This window comes from Bison bison, unplaced genomic scaffold, assembly GCF_000754665.1.
Source record: "Bison bison bison isolate TAMUID 2011002044 unplaced genomic scaffold, Bison_UMD1.0 scf7180017864263, whole genome shotgun sequence".
NCBI lineage: Eukaryota > Metazoa > Chordata > Mammalia > Artiodactyla > Bovidae > Bison > Bison bison.
The window spans coordinates 6,938,698-6,954,775 of NW_011494835.1; the positions used below are offsets into that span (position 1 = coordinate 6,938,698).

Sequence of the window (16,078 nt, forward strand, 5' to 3'; positions counted from 1 at the left end):
AGCATTGGGAGCATTCCACCCTGCTCCTGCGTCAGGGTCTCCCTCACCGAGGGGGATCTGTCTACTGAAAGATGAACGACCGAGATCGGACTGTGCCATCCCCTTGATCAAGCTGTTTTCTTATTTGAGACTGTAAGAAAGCACACCCACCTGTATGGACTATTGAGCAACTTTAAGATAACAAACTTTGGCTTTTAACCAATATTAAATACAAAATGCTGACCGGTAAGAAAAGTATGAAACAACAAGTAATTATCATATCCCCACTTCCCCAATTTTACTCTTGTTTTCTGTTTTTTTCTCAGGAGAAATACTATAAAGTGGTTGCTAAAACATACACAAATTGGGAACCGGCCTAGCACTTTTAGTAATAGCAACACTAATGAATCAAAATGAAGATATAAATCTAAATGTATTCATATGGAAAAATGTTCATGATATATTGTTAAGTGAGCAGATGAAGAACACTACAGAATGATTAAAGTTGGTTTTAAATGTTTATATGCAAAGGGAGAAATCTGAAATGTTCATTTGCTGTTTTTACTTTAAATTTTCTATAATGATTATGTGTCACTTTCAAAGTTATCAAACAGAAACAATAAAAAATAATTCATATTTGAGCAAAGACTTCATATGGCAAAATATTTCCCCACTGAATATCAAATACATTGGAACTATCTGAAAAGGAGGGCTATAGCTCTTTGGATCTAAAATTGAAAAGACAACCAAAGGCAAAAATCCTAGTATTTAGAAAGGACTATTCAGTAAGATTCTAAATATAAGCTAATTTCATTTTGAAAATTGGAGATTACTGTCTATAGCTGAAAACATCAAGGGATTCAAGGTGGTATTTATATGAAATTTGAGAAAGCTTTGACAAGCTCTTGGCTAACAACTGACTAACTTGCAAACACACACACGCACAAAAATTGCATGAGACTAGTATGTTCTTATAAGCACTTTGTCTTCCTCCCAGGAGGTATATGGAAAGCAGATAAATTAGAATACCTTTTGTCCTTGACCTGCACAAAGTAACGATTATACAGGACACTAAGCTAAGTCTTTCTGGCAAGTCCACCTTCTCTGACAGTATAAAAGGATTTTCTACTACAGAGGTATGTCAGCATTCCTCTTATCTGTCCTTCTGGTACCACACGTCCTCCTCCAGGCCAACTTGGACCACCCATACACTAACAGGAAGTCTGACAGACATCAGAAGTCTGATACACACTAGGCTAGGCTCTGGCAATGAGACCCCGGTGCAGCCTCATTCTTCTGTCCTTACTCCTTTCTTCAACCCTTCCATGTTCGAGAAGAATGAAGAGACTCTTCCACAAGCCTGCATGTTGACTTCCCATAGGTTTTCAGGGGTTCCCTGACTCTTGCAGTAGAAATAAGTTTGAAATCATCAACATGTGATTTGGGAGTACTAGGCATTCAGAGACACGAATAACTTACCAACTTCCAGCGTAATATCTTGATCCACTCGTCAGCTTCTACTCCTGTCTTTGCACAGAGGTAAAATGTCCTGAATGGAAATACTAAGCTGATAAGACAAAAGAAAGAATGTAAGATATTCCAGACCATTGAACATCTTATTAGTTGAGCACTCATTAAAGTATTCCAAGTGGAAAAAGAATTGACGTAGAACTTGGGTAAGAACCTCAGTATATAGAGAGCTAGGCCTGCTGGCAAACTGCAGAAATGTTGAGGATGTTGTAGATTCACATTATTATTTTTACAGGCATATTTATATATTTTAATGAGTCCAAAGAGTGGGATGGAGGTGGGGAAGAGGTCCAGGTCAAACCCAGATCCTTTCATTGTTCATGATCTAGGCTGAATACACACATGTGTTTATTCCGCTGATTTGTTACATGGCTCAGAACTTGTGCTACAATTCAAAGAACAAGCAACACAAATAAGAGAGTTTGCTGAAGGAATTCATTTGTGTTAGCTGGCTGCAACAAGGAAGACAGCGGCCTCTGTGGATGAAGGCAGTTTTAACTTTTCAGAGCGGCAAAGGAGACAATAAATCTCTTCAACTATTCACTTTGCCTCCTTCTTGCCATGAAAATCTTTGCTGAAGGGAAGACAAACTTGCCTACTGGCATGAAAGACTGTTTTAGGAACAGAATTAACTCCTCCTTTGATTGTGTCTTGGGTTATAGAGTCAAAATCATTTGACTCATGGACTTCCCTGGTGGTCTAGTGGCTAAAACTCCCAGCTCCCGATGCAGGGGTGCCCAGGTTCAATCCCACACTCTGCAACTAAGAGTTCAAACGCTGCAGCTAAAAGATCCCACGTGCCATAAATAAGACCTGATGCAGTCTAATTAATTAACTTAAAAAATCATCTGATTTATATCTTGCCCACACTTCCTATCCTAACAGTTGAGACACAAAACACTAAAAAAAATTTTTTGTCCTTTTCGTGAAAAAATAAAAATAAAAAAAGCCTTGAACTGAAACCAGAAGGGTTTCTATACTCTAAAACCAAAGCGACGTATCTTGTTTACACCAGTAAATAATGTTGAATAGACAAGAGGTAAGTCTCTGTGTATGAAAGGTAAACCTTGATGTGAAGTCCCCTTGGGCAACTAGTAGACAGAGGGGAAATTGGGGAGGGGGTGTGACTGATTGCTGGAATTGTCATTGTTTGGTACTCCTTATGAGAGACATGATTAACTACCTGTTAATAGAGATCATTTTTCCTTTCTTCTTGCTAACAGAACCCCAGGCAATAAATTACAATTAGAGCCAATTATAATCATGTGTGCATGCTCAATCACTCAGTTGTGTCCGACTCTTTGCGACCCCATGGGCTGCAGCCTGACAGGCTCCTCTGTCCATGGGATTCTCCAGGCAAGAATACTGGAAAGGATTGCTGCGCCCTCCTGCAAGGGATCGTCCCGAGCCAGGAATTGAACCTGTGTCTCCTGCATTGGCAGGCAGATTCTTTACCACTTGAGCCACCTGGGAAGCGCAATCATGATCATACTAGTATCCTTTTCTAGCTTCCCTTGCTGCTGCCGATGGCCATTGGCTGCAGTCTTGGCCAATGAGATAGGAGGGAAAATATGATAGGAGAGTTTCTGAGAAAATGTCTGCTTTCCTGATAGGGCAGACCTGGCTCCTCCCATCCCAGCATCTATCTTCATGGCTTACATGAAAATATGAGACCTACAGCTAGACTATTTCTCTTGGCCCCTGAAGTAGTAAGCATGAGGAAAAGACCAAAAGAACTATATAGACATTGGACAGGACCTTGTCAGTGTAGCCGTCTGCCTCCCGATTGGTTGTTATATGAGACATATAAACCCCTGTTAGTGTGTACAGTGCCTTTATGTGAATTTAAAAAAGATTTCCATCATTGGCTGATACTATCCAATCATTAATTAACAATAGTTGATGTTAATTTTCTTAGGTAGGACAGTGATATTGTTCTACAGGTGATATTTTTATTCTTAGTAGATACAAATTTAAATATTCACGGGGAAAGTGCCATGATGTCTGCAATTTACTTTCAATTGGTTCAACGAAAGAAAGTGAATAGATAGAGATAAAGCAAATATGCAAAATATTAGTGATTGATGCATCTAGGTGAAGGGTATATGGGTATATAAGTCAACTTTTTTTATTCTTTTTTTTTCAAACTTTTTATTTTGTATTGGAGTATAGCTGATGAACAATTTTATAATAGTTTCAGATGACGAGCAAAGAGACTCCATCATACATGTCCATATATCCATTCTCCCCCACACCCCTCTCCCATCCAGGCTGGCACATAACATTGAGCAGAGGTCCATGTAAGTCTTTCAAATTTTATATGTTTAAAAACTTTAAAATAAATGGTGGGAAATAAAACACTTTTTTCTCAAGACACTTTACTCCTCCCAGTTGGAAAATTATCATGACACACTGATAGTGTTAGAATAAAACAGTTTGGTGCCATCTGCAAGAATTGTCATAATTACACAAATCACTCATTCTTGGAGTCAGCAAAGTTATAACTAAAATTGAATAAAACATCTCAAAGGAATGAAAGCTGTCTAACATGTGACTAGCATCCTGCCATGGGCATCATACTTGTTGCAGTGTGCAATGTAAAGAATCAGACCCAGCAGAACTGCTTATTTGTCTATACGGCTTTAAATGAGTATAGGGCTTCCATGTGGCTCAGTAGTAAAGAATCTACCTGCCAGTGCAGGAGATGTGGGTTTGACCCCTGGGTTGGGAAGATCCCCTGGAGAAGGGAATGGCATCCCCCTCCAGTATCCTTGCTTGGGAAATCCCATGGACAGAGGAGCCTGCTGGGTACAGTCCATGGGGTTACAGAAGAATCAGATACAACTTGGCGATTTTCCCAACCCAGGGATTGAACCCCCATCTCTTACTTCTCCTGCATGGCAGGGAGATTCTTTACCGCTGTGCCACCTGGGAAGCCCAGCTTAGCGACTGAACAACAACAAATGAGATTTTATGTCACATTCAGCTGAAAGGACTCCTAATATGCATGTACCGCCTCAGATCAAAACATCTGTGTACATTAGACATACAATTTTTTATTCTGCTAAAATAAGTGTCTGGCAAGAAGATTTTAAAAAACATTTCCTCTATAAAACAACTTACCAGAAGCAGTTTACCCTTTCCTGTGAATAATCAAATTGTACAGCTGAACATTCCGTCAAATCTAGGATCCGAATTGGTTCTGGTGACTTAAAACAAAAGGACAAACTATGTCATGATAAAACACACACACACAAATCTGTTCCTCACTCATTCCCCAAACAAGTTTCCACTATGAGTGACTGTTAACTTTACTTCCACTACAGGAATTGATAATAGAAAAACTTCCTAAGGAAATCCACATGCTTATCTGAGGATTGGCTTTTCATGAAATTGGACATTAGAAAGACACTTTCATTGTCAATTCAAATTCGGTGGAGATGGATTTTTAACACGTGGAAGGAAGGCATATGTTTCTCCTATGTTTTTAGACATCCACTTTCTCAGAAATTTTGTGCAGGAAAAATGAGAAGAGATGAAATAATTTTAAATTTGCTTAATGAGTTAGACCTGATAAATGGACATATTTTTAATAGAGGAGAACACTGCTACAGAGACAGTCCACCCAATGTGGTAAGGGAACAATTCCACTGCTCTAAACATAGCAGGTGGCATGCCCCTGAGAGCTAGAGGTTAGCCAGACTGAGAACAGTGTCTGCTATACAGGTCTCATTTATGCAAGAAAGCTCTGCTCATATCAGGAATCAAGAACTCTCATCTCCAGTCATTTATAGGATGTTTCCTATAAATTTCAGGGATTTTAAAAGGCAGATATTCTTTTCATTTTGAGAGCTCATTTTTAAAGGGAAAATATATGATCATGTTTCTTACCATCTGGTCTTTGAAGTACTTCAGTTCATTCCTGTGCAAAGTAAACCACCTCGTTTTCCAGGTCTGAAAAAAAAAAAATGAAACATGTAGGCTTTGCATACACGATTATAATATCTGGACCGGATAATTTCCTTTTGTTGTAAAAGTACCTACAAGATTAGATACAATGAAATATTCTTGTGGTGTTATTTCTGAGAAAAAAAAACTTTCAAAGTGAGCCTTACAATTTTAAAGTTTAAAAAATTAAAATGATTCCATGCCTTAAGCTCATAACAGAGGCAAAGATATCATTAACATTTTTAAGCAAGTAAAAAGAAATAACCTATCATAAATATTTAAGGTGATTTACATTACAATAAACCACTAAAATTTCCATCTTAGTAAGACTTAATAATCTTAATAAAACTATGGTAAGAATAGATATAATTTTTGAGCACCTATTGAAAATTCATACTATCCTTGGAGGTTTATATACATTATAGACAGCCCTCATACAATGCCAAATATTATTATTCTTGTTTTACAAACAAACAAACTGAGGTTTAGGAACCTCAAACCACATGCTATTCTAAACCTTGCCTAGAAATTCCAGGTCATTGGTGGAAAAATGTTACCCACTGTCTTGTTACCCTCTGTCTCCCTTTTTTTTTTTTGGTCTCCTTCTTCTGTACTAACTGAACACTCATCATCTTTGGTGGCAATGTTCCCAATTAAAGGAAGTAACAGTGGATTTAAAAATAATGCTACGAACATGAATACTTCCTCTTCCCAGGAACAATACACTTGAGTCGGGACAAAATAACTAAATATTTAGGTTAAATTCAAGCAGGCCAGTACCCTTGAGAGATCAGTGCCCTGACACTTTAAATGGGAAAGAACAGACACTCCATGAAGGCCTTCTTAGCCCATGAATATGAAATTGAGTACCTTTAAAGGTACAGTCACATAAACAAAACAGTTGAATACCTCCCAACTAGTAAAGTCCTAAATTTTGTTTTATTTGGGATTTTATAAGATAGTTACATTAGTACCAGTGAGATGGTTGGCCTGTTGTTCTTTTTTTTTTTTTTGTCTACTGTTAAGTAAACATTTCATAAAATTTTGACTTTTTTTTTACTAAAAAAATTCTTAAAAGGCAAAGGTATGTACTAGACATGGAACTCTGCTCAATGTTATATGACAGCCTGGATGGGAGGGGAGTTTGGGGGAGGATGGATACATGTATATGAATGGGTGAGTTCCTTTGCTGTTCACCTGAGACTACCATAACATTGTTAATTGGCTATATCCCAATATAAAATTAAAGGCTTAGAAAATGATTGAGATGGTAAAAAAATTATTGAATAAAAAAAAGATATGTGCTAGAGTTAATTTGCTACTTTAATCCTCAATTGTTGCATCAAAAGGATTTTAAGTTTTGAGTATTAATGATAGGTAGGCTATTTTCATACATGTCACTTTGCCAAAGAATAGTCAAGTGATTTTATAGAATTTTGACTAACATTAGCCATCAAGATGAATTCTGTAAACAGGTAAATGTTATAGCTGGGTCAAAATGAGTAGGCAGTTCTGCTTTTTAAAAGTCAAAATGAGAACTGAGCCCCCAGGATGCGTTCTCTCTCTTTGTGGCTGATGCTGGAGGCCACGTGCTTCCTTACCTTGACCAGACCACCCTGTTTGGTGAGGTAGCCTTCTTTGGTGCCCAGCTGAAAAAGAAATAAACACTCAAATGAAGCCCAGGACTATCACAACTTGAATTTTGTCTATTTCTGTCCTATTTCAAAATGAAACGAATTTGCCTTTGATCTTTAGTAATTGCCTTTCCTTCTTCATTGAGGCACTTGAAAATCCTTCCCGTGTGGTAAAGACTGTTTTCAGACCAGATAGTCCGGTGTGATTTTGCAGCAACAGAGAACAGTGCACAGATTCTCCTCTGACGTGAGTTAGCACTTTGCAGTCAACCAGGTTATATAAGCTATACCATTTCTAAGAGCCTGCATTGGGCAAAGGATGTCTGTGCATCCCAGCTGCTCGGATTGTTGCTGGGGTGTTATGTACATAAACACGGCCACACACACTGCCATAAGCTCAATACATGGGCAACTTTGGATAAAGCAAAGAAGAGGTATTTCTGTACTTCCCGGAGTCTGTATTCTGCTAAACTGCTTTGTGAATTAGAAAGCACGTTTTCTACAATTTATCATATAATTCTCCAACCCCACCCCTTTGTTTTTTTCACAGACTATCTCTTGAGACCTATATTCCATGGGATAGACTCTCAAGAGTGCATATCTATTTAGACTTAATTCATCCAGAAAGGATTTAAAGTGAGAATGAGTCATTTCTTTTATCTCACCTATCAATAATTCAAGGGTAACAATATGACACATAGCTGGCACCTATGAAGTATAAGGAATGGTGGGAACAGTATGAATAGCAATTTGCATAAAACCAGGACCCTCAGGTGAAAAAATGTCAAAATTCATACGTTCCTGAAGAAATTAGATTCATGGTAGGCTATTTTGTTCTATGATATCATAATACATCATATATTAGTAAGAAAAAAATGAATAAAAATTGGGAAATGATTTGATTGATGTCAATGTTTTTTCATGGGAGTTTCCACAGTATTTGTTCCTGAGATGAATTCTCCCTACCAAGGAAAAAGAGGAACAGCAACCATCAAAATAAAGATTTAAAGCCAGAAATAACATATGACTATGACCACTTCCTTTAAAATTCTTAGGGCATTGAAGTAACAATGAAATTCCCAGGTATTCATTTAAATAATGTTTAATAGCATTGGTGAATATGATATTGAATAATCAATTTGATTCATTTTGACATTAGAAGAAATTGAACTGACTGAATTGAGTTTGGATATTATATTATGGAAACAGAAAAAAATTACCATTTTGGATTATTGAGTCTACAGAGGCAAAATAAAGATAAATTATTTTGTGGAAGATACTGATAGAATTGAAATCACACTAAGAAATCATGCTACTGACTCCATCTTACCTCCATCCAAACAACATATGATAAATCTAGTATTTTTCTAAGGTTTTGATAGATAAGTGAAAGGCTGCAGAGAAAAGAGCTGAGCATACCAATTTTATTTATGGTCTTGGGAGGTAAGAAAGGAAATATCTATACAGCAGCAGATTTATTTTTTAAGTCTTCTCATCTAGAAGAAGAGAGTTAATAGCCCCAAATTGGAAACAACCTAAATATTTTAAAATTAAAGCATTAGCCCGGCTATCATCCTTTCTATCTGCCTGCCTTGTGTGTGCTCATGCCAGTCATGGCCAACTCTTTGCAGCCCGATGGACTGTAGCCCTCCATGATCCTCTGTCCATGGAATTTTCCAGCCAAGAATACTGGAGTGGGTAGCCATTTCCTACTCCGGGGTATCTTCCCTGATTTATGGATCGAACCAGCATCTCTTATGTCTCCTGCATTGTCAGACAAGTTCTTTACCACTAGCACCACCTGGGAAGCCCTGCCTGCCTTAATTTTAGTCAAAAGCCATCAGGTGGGATAAACTGAGGACGTGTTCCAGAATGAAGCCTACTCAAGAGGCGGGACAGATAAAGGCAACTTGTGATTTTGGATTGCATCCTTATGCTCTAAGGCGCCTTACTAAGAAAACTGATGACTGACGCCTAAATGGGATCTGCGGATGGGAGTGTGGCACTGCATCAATGCTAATTTCCTATTAGAATCTGGGTTAGAATTCTGTTGATGATTGTCATGATCCCCCTACTACAGTGTGAGCTCAATGAGGGCAGAGCATTTGCCTAATTTATTGCCAACCCTCCAGTGCTTAAAACAGTCCTCAGTGCATTGTAGGCACTTTCTTAAAAAGTTTGCTAAGCAAACGAATTAATTAAATTCATCCTATCTCAGAAGCCCAACCCCATGTTGTGTATGAAATATATAAACAATCATTTCCCCAAATGCAGTTGCCAAAGGATGGTAAACAGTTTTACAGAAGCATCTACATTTCTGGGTGATAGGACACCTATTTTCATTTTCACTTCAAGCAAGAAGTTCTTTTTCCTGTAAATAGTACTTAATCACCTTCCTCCACTGCCAGTGCTTGTGCAAGAAGGGCATCTCCACAAGAGCAGGCAGAAGCCCAGAAGCAAGCCCTCAATCAAAGCTGTGAACTCCTGTGTTCAGCCAGGGGAAGAGAGTCCCTGATAAGATGGTGACTGTTCCCCAGCTGGCTGGTTCATTCCGTAGTGAGGAGTACTGTGACACAAGAATCCACTAGAAAATCTTTCTAGTTTTCTGTCCATATCAATGCACAACAAATGTCATGGACTTATCATTATACAGTGTGAGTGAAGACATTTTCAACTTATCCACTCACCATTGTTTCATTTTTTTTAATTAGTTAATTTTGGCCTTGTCCCTGGCCTGCAGAATCTTAGTTGCTTGATCAGGGATTGAACCCAGCCTGGGCAGTGAAAACGGCTGAGTCCTAACTATAGGACCCCCAAGCTACTGGACCCCCAGGGAATTCCAGCACTGTTTTTAAAATGCCATTATGCAGAACCTGCGTATGTTCATTGCTGGATCCTTGGGCAGATGAGTCCATCTGACACCTGGAGTGGGCAAAGGAGGCAAGCAATAAAGCTTGCAGAATTTGATCCCAAGAAGGTTGTTTCTACCTAAGTATGCCCCATGTCTCATGCTCACACCAACTCCACAAGTGCGGTCGTATCTGCATTCTACTATTGAAAAAGGACGCTCGCAGTAGGGTCTGGTTTGATCGACCTTGAGTGGATATCTTTAGGGGAAGGTAACAGAGAAGAATGTAAAGTAAAACTGAGAGTACAAATGAAAATGATGGTGAAGTGATTGGTGGTGGGGTAGGATGGTGAAGAGAAAGGACAGGAAGAGTACTGCCAAGTCGCTTCAGTCGTGTCCGACTCTGTGCGACCCCATGGACTGCAGCCTGCCAGGCTTCTCTGTCCCTGGGATTCTCCAGGCAAGAACACTGGAGTGGGTTGCCATTTCCTTCTCCAATGCATGAAAGTGGAAAGTGAAAGTGAAGTCACTCAGTCGTGTCTAACTCTTAGCGACCCCATGGACTGCAGCCCACCAGGCTCCTCCATCCATGGGATTTTCCGGGCAACAGTACTGGAGTGGGGTGCCATTGCCTTCTCCCGGAAAAGCACAGTCGACCGGAAAACAAAGACTTGGTTGGATCATGATGTATTGTCTGGTCTGTTTCGACTTGAGACTATTTACTGTCTTGTGTTCCTAAGTTTCTCTAGTTCAGAGGTCTTCTACGTCCCTTTGTGAAAAAGCTAAAACATCTTCCTCAGCCAATTTCCAGGATTTTTATTTTTGAGTGGACGTAGTGTAGTAACAATGTAATGTGTCGTGAACCTGATTAGCCTATAAAGCTACTGATTATGATTCCAGTTCCGGGTAAAGTCTCAGGCTCCTGGGAAGGGGGGACTCCGTGCAGGTAGCCAGCCTCCTGTCCGATGATTCTAGGATAAAGGTGAGCAGAGCATGCACAGAGGACGGGGTGTTAGAGGAAGCTAGAAGGGGTCAAGAGGGCTTTCTGGAAGAGACTGATCCCAGATGCAAGCCTCTAAGGATGAGGGAACAGCAGAGATGTTGGCAGGGTTTCAGATGCAGGGAGGAGAGGAGGAGCATTCAGAAACGCGGGGTCTTCCAGCGTGAATGTGGGACAGAAGCATAAGGTCAGGCCAGGGAGAAGAGGAGGATCCAGGCGGATGAAGACAGTGGCCATCCGCCGAAAACTGTTAAGCTGGAAGTCACGGTAAATCTGCTTCTCAGGAGAGATGTCTCTGGTGGCAGGGTAGAAGAAGTACGGCCGCAGAGACAAAAAAGTCATGCATGTTTTCATTTAATCTATAGCTAAATACGTATAATGATTGCTATCTAGAACTAGTGCTTGACATTTCATTTAGGTGTGATCCTCTTTATCATGAGGACACAGCCAGATACCTTATAGGAGAGCATGCAGCCAATGAGAAAGAGGAAAGGAATCAGGGCGCCCTGGGCACAGTGAAGGGAAGAAGGTGCTGGAGAGGAATCTTTGCAGGGTCACAGCTCACAGAACAAACGTCAGTGGACTCCAAAGAGAGCAATGAAAGCTCCCACTGCACTGAAAGTGGACAATGGCTCACATGCTAAAAGGAGTCCAAATGCTTCTGTCTGGATCCTTCATTTAGTGAAGGAAAAACATAAGCAATAAAAAGGCCAGGGAAGAAAATAATATCCTGAGAATTTATAGTAAAGGTGGAGAATCATTTTCTTCCAGAGAAAGTTGAAATGTAAAATAACTTTTTTTTTTTAATGAATTTATAGAATAACCGTTTAGACAACTGTGTGACCATAAACATCTTTCGCACATTCTACCATGAACTTGTTTGGTGAAGTAAGGACAGGATTTAAGTGCCATTTTTGAAATCTTTAAAATCCTATCACTATCGCATTTTAATTTTTTTTTTTTTTTACACTTTACCCTGGACCACATGAGCCATAGGCTTAGAACTTTACGTTCCTTTTCCAGTTTTATATCCCAAGGTAGAATTTTATGTGAACAAAAGTACTGTAAAATGTGTGTAACTTATTGCATGTTATTGCTTTTGGACAGTGAGCCCGGTGGGCAGATGGATGGCCACTTACAGAAGGCGCAGTGGGCACCAGGTCATTTTCTGATCTTCCCGTCTGCATTGCTGTGTGAACCCGGACGGATTCATAAATGGATGGTTCTTCCACTTTTTTGGGATAGGGGTGTTTCAGAACAATCAGAGTGCCTGCATGTAGACCAAAAAAAAAAAAAAAAAAGAAATCGAATATAAGCCCTAAAAAGAGAGTCCAAATGCTAACACCAGATCACTGTGCCTGGATCATAAAGTTTCTTGTTTTACATGGATTCACTGACTCACTGTCTCAACATTTATCAAGTACAAACTACATTCCAGGCTGTTAAACTGAACACTGGAGATATAAAGCATTGTGAGATAATTTCTGCCCTTCTAGTCTAGGACAGAATTAGCCATGAATATAGTCATTTAACTGAATAGGGTGATGAGACCACCGTTGGCAGTGTGAACCAAGCATGCTGGTTGTGCATGTGGTAACTCTGCTTTCTAGGAGAGATGTCTGTAGGTGGCAGGGTATAAAAAGTACCACAGAGACAAAAAAGATCATGCATAAGAAGTGCAGTTCTATGGAATGCTCTAGAAATGTTTTCCTAGGGGAGGCAACACCATTAGACTCCATTAGACCTTAGCAATAACTGTTGGTTTTCCAGGTGGGCTTTATAAAAGTTGTGCAAAAAAAACCACACAATGTACCAGGTATAGGAGGATTTATTCCACTGTTCTATTTTGTACTATTTTCAGAACAGCTTGTAACAAATCCATGGACCTAAAAAATATGAGCTCATAGCATTTTCCCTACTGTCTCCTACCACCCCATTGACAGCTGAAGGAAAAGAAGGCTTTGCTTTTCTTTGGTGGATATAAAGTGAATAGGCTAAGGCCACTGTGTAATTACCTTCACTTCCATGTGAAGGAGGTGGTCCAGGCAGAAAAAGCCCACCCCACCCCCAGCCTGTGGGGGCCAGGTATTGGGGGCTGAGAGCTTTCAACTCAACACTGATATTTCCCCCTTCTGCATCCTTCCCTTCCCCTGATCAATCAGTCAGTGAGAAACTAGAAAGTGACTACAAAAAGAGTAAGTTAAGGGTTTTCTCCCTTTTGCTCTGGCTTCTTGGGTTTTTGTTTTTTTTTTCACTTGGGTCTTTCATACGGAAGGTCCAGGATTGTACCAGACACTGGGTGAGATGCAAAGATTTCAGTAGTTGATTCAACACATATTTCCTGAGCTCTCCTGAGTGCCAGGCACTCGTGTAGGCCCAGGGGATATAGCAGCAGACCAAGGAGACACAGCATTCACTCTCATGGCCACAGAGACAGAAACATTTTGGGGAAAAAAGAGAAGTCAGAGAATTGTTATGAAAACCCTAACAAAGCAAAGTGAAGGAATGAAGAGTGAAAAGAGAAAGGGGTCTGGGTAGCGTGGTATTTATATCAGGTCAGGGAAATCTTCTTTGATGGGTGACAGAAAGCTCACAGAAAGTATAGACTTTGAATTGGAGTGAAAAAGACGCAACAAGGAAAGGAAAATACCTCTTCTGCAGTTAAAAAAAAAACAACAACATAATAATGATAAACCTACAAACAAAGCAAAATCTTTCTATGAGATTTGAGTAGAGACAGTGAACTGACTGCAAAAACAGAACAATGTCTTCTGACACAGGGGCCCAGATAAGGCCCTGCTGGAAAGTGAAAGGGTCACTGAGAACAGCCAAAGAGGGGCACCCCAAACAGTGGCCTCCTCCTCGCTCTGCACCCAACTCATCTTGGGAGCACTGGGATCACAGTGAAAAGTGGCTTTTGCAGTTCTCAGAAGGCCCAGTCCCGCTCTTGCACACTGCCTGCACTCCTTTCTGTTGAGGAGATTCTTTCATGAGAACAGATCCAGTCATCTTGGGACGAGGGGCCGGTTACAGGTTTACAGTCATAGTGAAAGCAGCAACACCTAAACCCAGAGCAGCCGTTGTGCAGGGCCCGTATGGATGCAGCTGTGACATGGCAGAGGCTTGCTGAACTGGGGACCGGTTACTCAGGGACCTGCCTGAGAGAAACACTTTCTGGCAGCCACCCTGGCTTTGTGGAAAGAGCCACCATGGCACTCGGCCCCTGTTGCTTTGGACATTCTATTCCAAGCTTCTCTTTCTTCCTCTGACAAGTGAGAATGATTACCCTTTCTTCATGAAGCTGTTTTAAGCTCCAAATAAAGACGGGCTTATGAAAGGATTATAAAAATGTTAGATGTTGTTACGTTCTGATATATTTTTAAATTCTTAAGTGAAATTCCAGTGAGCGCCATCTTTGGGAACATGGATTTTAAAATTAGGTAAAAAAGACCTAAATGGAACTATGTGCTAAGAATAACCATGGCAGTAGTCTAGAGAGTCACTGACTATAGCACTCAGACAGACGCCTCTGAACACTTCCGTCTGACAGTGGAGGAGAAGACCGGAGCTCGGGTCTCAATGCAGCTCACAAATTAGAAAAGAAATGTGAAATCTTATGCTTCATCTTCAAGTGACGTGAAGTCGCTCAGTTGTGTCCGACTCTTTGCAATCCCAGGACTGTGGACTGCCAAGCTCCTCTGTCCATGGGATTTTCCAGGCAAGAATACTGGAGTGGGTTGCCATTCAAATTCAAAGTTGATGCTAAATTATTATCCTATTCATATGCTTAATATGAAAATAATATTTTAAATGATGCCCTAGAAAGATGCCCCTGGTCAATCCTCTGTCCTTTTGCATAGAACCAAGCATCACCCAGGTATATACTTGCCTATACTAGTTTCCTATGATGTTGAAGCTGAAACTCCAATACTTGGGCCACCTGATGCAGAGAGCTGACTCATTTGAAAAGACCCTGATGCTGGGAAAGATCAAGGGCAGGAGGAGAAGAGGACAACGGAGGATGAGATGGCTGGATGGCATCACCAATACAATGGACGTGGGTTTGAGTGAATTCCAGGAGTTGGTGATGGACAGGGAGGCCTGGCGTGCTGCAGTTCATGGGGTCGCAAAGAGTCGGACACGGCTGAGCCACTGAACTGAAGTGAACTGGTTGCTGCTGTAACAAATCATCACAAATATAGTGACGTAACTTGACTTGATTATCCTAGAGTTCTGGAGGTCAGAAGTCTGAAGTGGGTCTCATAATTTAAAGGGAAGGTATTGGCAGAACTGCTTTCCTTTTGGAGGCTCTCAGAGACCATCCTTTCCCTTGCCTTTTCTAGCTTCTGTAGGCTGCCCGCATTCCTTGATTGGTGGCTCCGTTCCTCCATCTTTAAAGCCAGCAGCAGTGGGTCAGGTCCTTCTCATGCTGCTGTCTCTCCAGGTCTCCTTCTCTGCTTCCATCTTATAAGGACCCCTGTGATCATAGTGGATGCTCCTGGGCAATCCAGGATAAGCTCTGCATCTCCAAGTCAGATAATTAGTAGCCTTATTTCTATCAGCAAATTTAATTCCTTTTTGCCATGTAACATAGCATTTACACTTCCAGGGAGGGATATGAACACCTTTGAAGTGGGGAGGCATCATTATTCTGTTTACTACAGTATCAGTTTCTGGGTGGTAAGCTTAGCCTCAGGGTCCTGTTGTGCGGCAGTGTAAGGATCTCTGGGCCAGGGTTGCTGCCTGAGCCTGCAGTGCTGTAATCACTTGGGACCATAAAGCCGTTGCGTTTCCAACACACACATTTCCAAGCCCTGTGAGTCCTTTCAGAGAAGGTATGGTGTCAAATTTATCTTTGTATTCCTACCTCCTGATACAGTTTCTGACATGCTGCTAAGTCACTTCAGTCGTGTCCGACTCTGTGTGACCCCATAGACAGCAGCCCACCAGGCTCCCCCGTCCCTGGGATTCTCCAGGCAAGAACACTGGAGTGGGTTGCCATTTCCTTCTCCAATGCATGAAAGTGAAAAGTGAAAGGGAAGTCGCTCAGTCATGTCTGACTCTTCACGACCCCATGGACTGCAGCCTACCAGGCTCTCTGTCCATGGGATTTTCCAGGCAAGAGTACTGGAATGGGGT

General features: G+C 40.8%; 1 protein-coding gene across 2 annotated transcripts in view; it reads right to left on the reverse strand.

Annotated features, from left to right (window-relative positions):
• Positions 1-16,078, reverse strand: part of DAPP1 (dual adaptor of phosphotyrosine and 3-phosphoinositides) — a 57,517-nt gene that overhangs the window by 2,004 nt on the left and 39,435 nt on the right. The window contains exons 4-9 of one of the 2 annotated variants that reach the window (XM_010848300.1): positions 12,079-12,209; positions 7,059-7,106; positions 5,401-5,463; positions 4,633-4,718; positions 1,459-1,546; positions 8-130 (exon numbers count right to left, since the gene is read on the reverse strand). In XM_010848300.1, coding sequence (XP_010846602.1) covers positions 62-130; positions 1,459-1,546; positions 4,633-4,718; positions 5,401-5,463; positions 7,059-7,106; positions 12,079-12,209 — 485 coding nt within the window. In that variant the 3' untranslated portion in view covers positions 8-61. The remainder of the gene's footprint in view (positions 1-7; positions 131-1,458; positions 1,547-4,632; positions 4,719-5,400; positions 5,464-7,058; positions 7,107-12,078; positions 12,210-16,078) is intronic. The other variant, XM_010848301.1, reaches the window with a different exon arrangement.